General features: G+C 35.4%; 1 protein-coding gene across 1 annotated transcript; it reads left to right on the forward strand.

The window, feature by feature from the left end:
• The first annotated feature begins 588 nt into the window (after positions 1-588).
• Positions 589-1,401, forward strand: LOC106331494. The gene is made up of 2 exons (XM_013769869.1): positions 589-888; positions 1,045-1,401. Exons 1-2 carry the CDS (start codon positions 680-682, stop codon positions 1,247-1,249), a joined length of 414 nt encoding a protein of 137 aa, XP_013625323.1. The 5' UTR covers positions 589-679; the 3' UTR covers positions 1,250-1,401.
• Positions 1,402-7,918: the final 6,517 nt, after the last annotated feature.

A 7,918-nucleotide genomic window follows, 5' to 3' on the forward strand; every position in this document is an offset into this window, starting at 1 on the left:
GGATTGATGTTTCCTCGGAATTCCGTCGGTATATTCCGAGGAAATTCCGAGGAAACCCAATTGGGTTTCTTCGGAATTTCCTCGGAATTTCCTCGGAAATTCCTTGGGAAATTCCGAGGATTTCATTTTCCGTCGGAATGTCCGTCAGAATACCGATGTTTTCTTGTAGTGTCAACCTGAACTGTTCGGTTATCATGTTTGATATCTATCACTTTGTTTCGTATTTTGATGTAATATCGTTCAATTTCGTTTCTAGGAACTTCAATGTTGAAGCCGACTCTGTGGCAAAATCGGCTTTAGCTATGTCTGTAACAAACTCCAATGTTGGAGGGTAAACTCTGGTTTAAGGAATGCAATGTTAGTTTGACCAAAAAAAAAAAGCTTATAAAAAATGACACAGTAATTTGAAGATCTTCAATTCTCACGGTCTGACGCAAGAGTTGATTCGAAAATTATAAAATTTTCTCATATTTTTTTGAGAAAAAAGTAGAAGAAAAAATGATTGTTGGCTTAAGAGATGAGGCATGAACGGATCATGTAATACCCCTGAAAAAATATCAAAACATGTGGTCATGTTATGCCCAAAAATAAAGTTTCACGTGCAGTAGGAAACAGAGAACATTTTTTAAAAAAGAAAAGAAAAGTTAAAAGTTAGAGAGGTATTACCAGAGAAGCAAAGATGGGCTGCGTTGATCTTTTCAATTTAACAAGTACCAATATTTATCGGCCGGTGCTTACAAGAACATCAAACAAACCCTACATCACAAGAGGACCATCGATGGCTGCTATTCGAGCTGAGTCAGTGGCTACTGAGAAATTAGGAATCTTTATCGAGAAGAATCCTCCCGAGTCCAAACTCACCCAACTCGGTGTTCGTAGTTGGCCCAAGTACGCCCTTCTTCGTCTTTAGTTCTTGATTCGAAACCAATTAGTAGACACAATCATCAAAGCTTTATTCTTTTTTCTCGCCTGGAAAAGATGTCTTTAAGCTTTTTATCGTTGTTGTCGAATTCTCACCGTTGGTTTGGTGAAATGATGGAACAGGTGGGGTTGTCCTCCAAGCAAGTTTCCGTGGACTTATGATGCAAAGGAGACTTGTTTTCTGCTAGAGGGGAAAGTGAAAGTGTACCCTGATGGGTCCGATGAAGGCGTGGAGATTGAAGCAGGCGACTTTGTTATTTTCCCTAAAGGGATGAGTTGCACTTGGGATGTATCCGTTGCTGTTGATAAACACTACCAATTCGAGTGAATGGTTATCAGTTTCTGCTCCGCATATTTGGTGATATGTTCGATATAACTTCACTGTCTTTGAATGTTGACTTAATTTTGTGTGTCATGTATCAGTCTATGCATTGCTGGGATTTATTTGCTTCGATATCTAAGTGATTTCTCGTCATGTAATGTCCCGTTGCTGGCATTTCCTGCCCGATCCTCATCATCCTAACTTAGGTTAGAGCGTCGAGGATCTAGGGGTTTAATTGTTTTGGTATGTTCTTTTGGCTGCCTAGGACAGGCTTGAAGTATGAGACTATTAGAGAATTTCGGTTAGAAGTTTTTTTGCGTTATTTTAGAATTTTTAAGGACTTTGTGCTTGACATGTCCTAGGATAAGCAGATAAAGAAAACCAGAGAAATAAATATTAGCACTAGATTTGTTCATTATGAATCTAGCTATTCAACAAGCCAAAACCCAACACCACACTGAGAAAATTAGTTTTGCACCTCATTCGAACTCACCTGAAAAAAAATGGAGTGAATATTTTGAAAAATACTCAGTGCGGGAACCTCTAGGGACCCCAAAATGAGAAAAAAAACGTGGATAAATCCCAACAGTTACAACATGAGACCATGCAACCTAAAGAGGTATTTGCATTCCTCATGTTGCCACGTGAGAGTTCACCACCTAAATTGATACCCGTGAGTTCAACGCCTTCACGCAATCACATTACCCAAACTTGTCCACGCGTGATCCGACAAATTTTATAACTCCACACACGTCTGCTGACTGCCTCCTCCAGCAATGAATTATGCCACCTCATTTGATCCACACATGACCCAACAAGAAACAATGCAAAGCTGGAGAAATATTTCTCTGCGTTATGTTGCACAAGAATCACATAGTCTTCAGCCTTTCTCTAACTTCTATACATAATGATCCAGATAGTGGTGGAAAATCCGCGGACGGATCTGCCTCTGTTACTTTGAGAATCCATCAACGGTGGCGCAATCCACGGGACTTGGTGGTGGTTAAGGAACTTATTCTTCCTCCCATGATTTGAACATGATTTTTAAAGAAGGGGAAGGTGGAGATTATCAGCTTCTTTAACATATTTGTTCTTTTTCTTGTACTGATCGTTGTAGTTAAAAAAATTGTAATTGCCAACCACATGGTAATATAATCCCTCAAATAGGCCTACGGCAGGGGATCCTTTGTTTCCATATCTTTTCATTATGTGCACGGAGGCATTGATAGAAAAATTCGTAAAGCCGAACAATATAAGAAATTAATATGATTAAAAGTAGTAAGAGAAAGCCCGGCCATCTCACATCTTTTCTTTGCAGATGATAACCTTGTCGTATGTAAAGCGCAAAAGGATGAATATCAGACAATTTTACATATTCTTAAGGATTATGGAAATGTATCAGGTCAGCAAATCAGTTTGGCAAAATCCTCTTTACAGTTTGGGCGCAAGATTGGGGACACTTGCAAGATATATTAGGGATCCAAACTTTAGGAGGAATGGGCTCATACTTGGGGATTCCTGAATGTCTTGGAGGATCAAAAACAAAAATCTTCGGATTCCTCCAAGAGAGGATGCATACTAAAGTGAATGGATGTACAGTTATATATCTTACCAAAGGCGGAAAGGAAGTGCTTATAAAATCTGTGGAAACAGCAATGCTGAGCCATGCCATGTCCTGTTTTTGTCTCTTGGAAGCAACAACCTCGAAGCTGACTACTATAGTATCACAATTTTGATGCAACATTGTTGGAAATAGAAGGGGGATGCATTGGATGGCATGTGATAAATTATGTCGAAAAAATATGAGGGTGGCATAGGGTTCAAGAATTTTGACGATTTCGATACGTCTATGTTAGGATAGCAATTTTGGCTTTTACCTGAGAGGCCTAACTCTTTATTTGCGAAGGTTTTCAAAGGTCGATATTTCAGAATACAAGCCCTTTGGAACCAATTCGATAATACTGGTCATTATTTGGCTGGTGAAGTATTGTATCAGCTAGATCTCTAGTTAGCAAATGACTAATCAAAATGGTGGGAACATGAGCATCTATTTCAGTATGGAATGAACCTTAAATCCCAGCCAATTGACAGAGACCATTAAATAATAAATTAATTCACGTTTATCATTCATTTACTGCAGACAAGCTCATCAACCCTACATCGTAAATAGACACTTGGTTGATTTGGCTGATGCGATGATTATTGAAAGCATCCCATTGTGTCAGTATCAGACTATAGATAGAGATGGATGACATTTTACTCAGTCGGGTAGATACTTGGCCAAATTTGAATATACAGTAGAGAAAATTTATCCGGATAGAGAGAGAGACATATACCATTATTTGTCCAAAATACCAAGACACTACGGGCGTAGTCATGGAAAATAAAATGTCTCTCAAAGTTGAAACACTTTCTATGGTAAATTATTTCAAGATGTTTATCGGTAATGAAGAATTTAAAAAGTTGAGGGATAAAATATGATATGTAATGTGAAAGATGTGGAACAGAACATGAGTCAGTAAATCATGTATTCTTTGAAAGTTCTCCCGCTATTCATACATGGGCTTTATCAAGAGTTCTTACAAGTCCAGATAACTTTCTCATGCAATTACTTTAATCAAATATGGATAACTTGTTCTGAAGGATTGCATTACACATAGAAGATGATCAGTTTACTAGGATATTATGGTATATTTGGAAATGGTGCAATATGATAAGGTTTTTAACAGACTTTATAGAGATCCTAGAGATACTCTACATTTGGCGGAGGCAGAAGCAATGCTACAGAACAAGACTCAAATATTATTGTCACAGAATGGAACTCAGACACCGGCGACCTAGAATGGCAAAGAGGAAGTTCGCAAACTGCCTAGCAGGATAGAAAGATGGTGTTTCACATATGGGTCATGGAAGAATAAAAACTTATTCTCGGGCAATTATTGGTATAGTAATTTGGAGGGTTTTGATGGATTGATGGGAGAAAGAAATACTAAGAGCACCTATCCCCTTTACATGCAGAATTTGAAGCCTTTATATGGGCGATGAAATCTATGAAGAATCCCATGTAACGTTTGCGACATATTGTTGTTAGTTGGTGAAGATAGTTTCAAGACAATTATTATGTATGAAAACTTTTGAATATTAAAAATAATTTTAATTAATTTAAAACTCGAAAAATTATAATATTTTACCAAAAATTTATGTTAAAGAATCCAAAATAAGATATATTTTTATTTTAAATCTCAAAATAATTAGATATTTGTTTAAATTTATTTTATCATAGTTGAATATAGAATTAGATTTATTACATTTATAAATTATTATTTTTCAAAAAAAATTATATTTTAATAAAATAATTAGCAATATATTTTTATGTTTTCTTAAAAAAATTATACAATATTTTAGATCGCTTTTATCTACTTTCAACATTTAAACATATGTTGTGGATTGCTAGATCCACTTTATGTAAATTTATACCATTAGATCTGTGTGATGGTCTACTCTTGATCCGCACTGCTTAATTTACCTATTTTATTTACTTAACAGGTTCAGCAAACAACAAATTATATGAGGTTTCGACTTTGTATTAAGCCCGCAACATAAATAAACATCTTGGCCAATTTACTTCTCACGAGGATACTGCTTTCACCAACACAACCATGGCCAAGATAAGAGAACCTAACATACTGTGTCTATGTTCGTCAGCCACAGAGACAGATTACACAGAGAAAGTGATTCAGTTGCATGTTTATGTTAGAGTTTCCATTAGGGTTGGGGTTTTGATTTAGGATCTCTTTTGTGTTAAGGTTTCGATTCTGTTCACTATAAAAGGGTTTCAATTTTATGTTCTCTAGAGTTTGGATTCGGGTAAAGGACATTCATTAAATCTTGCGATTAGTATTTAGGGATCGTGGTTATGTTTTTGTTATTTAAATCTCTCCCAACTCATACCTCTTCACTCTTTCACAGAAACGCAACAGTGAAGACCACAAAGGGATCCTTCCTTAGATCAAGTACGTCCTGTGACTCCTGGTACACCTTATTCCATGACTCATGGAGCTGTTGGTTCTTCAAGTACGGCCTCTTCTGCTGCTAACTACACAGGAGAACCGAGGACGTTTTGCTACGTGTTCCCACAAGAGAAAACAAGCCACACCTCCATCCAAGGAAGCTCAATGGAGCTTTGTGGTAAGTTACCACAATCAGTTCTCATTACTTTTGTTTCTTGAATTTAGTATGATGCTTCTGTTTAGTCTAGTATGTGCAGCTCGTTTAGTCTGATGCTTCTGTTTCTTTTTCGGGTTCTGTTTAGATCCCAGTGTACATTCTTTAATCAGACCAACATGGCAAGGACACTACTGGTGGTAGTGGTCAAGCTAGAAGTATGTTCCAAATGAGAGAAATGATAAGTGGTGGCACAATTTCTTTGTAAGTGTTTCCTTTCCCCTGCCTTTCTCCATTAATCATTTTTACTAATGTCTTCTCTTCTTTTGTAGTAAAACTAATACTGGTAAGACAAGTTTCACGATGATATCTACCTATAATGGGAGCTACATACACAAACAACTATCTGTGGACGCATCAGCCAAAAAAAAAAAGAGAAGGGAAAAAACTAAAGTACATAAGCGAGTCAGACTAGACTTATCTGCTGGAGAATTGGGAGACAGAGGGTGATAAACCACTGTTGTAGGTTATAATTGTTGATCAAAAACACTTGCAAAAGAATACTTAGAACACACGTAACTTCAGACAAATTTCTCTGCCTTTTCTTTTTGGCTTTTTGATTTAAATAGGAAACAAATTGGAACTACACGTTCCTACAAACTTGGAAACAAATGCATAATGGAAAAGATAATGGGAAAGTGATTCACGTTACTCTGTTCCTATGAAATAAGAAGTGAAGTAGTGATCTAATTATTTGCATAAAACAAAAATAAAAAGAGAAGACTCTTGATTTTCTTGCGTAGATGGATCTCCCATAGTTAGGGCTGTCAACTGGGCGGCCCAACACCCAAATGGGTGTGTCCAGTTGGACATATATTTTTCTGGACCTAAAACACTCACACACATATTTAGCCCACACCTAAAAACACACAAACCTAACTTCACCCATCACCCAGCTGGACAGCCCAAACCCGCCCAATTACAACTAATGGGATGTATTCAATTGAAAGTTTTAGGTGATTTGTGTCAAAATGACAAATCCACTGTTATTGAAACATAAATTTTAAAAACTCATTTAAAATCCAGTGTTATTGAACTTGACATTTTATAAATTACTCTGAAATCCACTGTTATTGAAAATATTTTAAGTTGTGGAGTTTTAAAGTTTTCAAGTGATTTTAGAGTGTTTGGGTGGAATTTCTTAGTTAAAAAAAATAAAACTCAAATCTCATGGTTTTAGGTGATATTCAAGAGTGGCTTAACAAAAATCATTTTATTCTCTGCAATTCCTTAAAATCATCTAAAACATCATTAAAAGTCAAATCACCTCAAATTTTAGATTGAATATACCCCCCTAAATCTGTTTAAACTCAATCTAAGTCCAATTTTAATGTCGTTGAAAAATTATGAATACAAATGTGATGTAAAATAAATTCAATAGACTTCAATTTTTGATAACTGTGTTTTAAGTAAAAAAAATTATAACTCTCTATTTTATATAAAAAAAATTATAATTCTATGTTTTATGTAAAAAAATTATAACTCTGTTTTATATAAGGAAAATGCCTTAGGATAGCAATAAAAAGTTTATGTCACAAATATAGACTCTAAGGATCAAAATGACCAAAATGTTTCATTAAAGAGGTAAATATACACTTATACCCCTAGGGTTAACTAATCCAAACCTTAGGGTTTAGAGTTAATGAGTGGTGATTTGGGATTAAGATTTAAAATTTTATAAAATAAAACTAAATATTAAAAATTTAAAAATAAAAATTTTAAAAATAGTTTCAAAAAGTATTTTCGAATTACAAAAAGAAAATTTGAAAAAAAAATTTAAAAAAATTTCGAAAAAACATTTTTTAAAAAAGTTTGAATTTGAAAATATATAATCTAAAACTATAAAAAAAATTATTTTTTTTTCATTTTTTTATTTTAAAAACCTTTTTTTATATAATGGGTTAACCCATTATGCAATTGGATTGACCCAATTTGCCCATGGGCAAATTTGGTGTTCAGCCCAACTGAACCATGAAATACATGAGCTTACCCATTACCCGTCCAACACAGTCTGGACTGTGCCACACCCATGGACACCCAACCAATTGACAGACCTACCCATAGTCAGCTTTATTTGCCGACTCATCAGAGGGAGCACTGAGGAAGAGCGAATCAGCTATTGGATCCCTCATCTCCTCTCTTGCAGGGGAAAAGATGCACAAGCACTGGTTAGGTCCAAATCATATTTCAAAGATCGGTATAATATGGTAAGCTCTTTCTCATTTATTACTTCCAATTCACACTACAAGAAAACACATGCTTAACGACGAAAATTAACGAGGAAAAACAATCCTCGTAAATTTGCGTCGAGTTTACGACGAATTTACGTGAAAAACTAAAGTCATCGTTATTTCCTCGTAACGTAACGACAAAACTGTTTCGTCGTAAAGTGGATGTAATTTTACGAGTATTTTACGAGGAAAAACTATTTCCTCGTAAATACGACGTAAA

Source organism: Brassica oleracea, chromosome C3 (assembly GCF_000695525.1).
Source record: "Brassica oleracea var. oleracea cultivar TO1000 chromosome C3, BOL, whole genome shotgun sequence".
Classification (NCBI taxonomy): Eukaryota; Viridiplantae; Streptophyta; class Magnoliopsida; order Brassicales; family Brassicaceae; genus Brassica; species Brassica oleracea.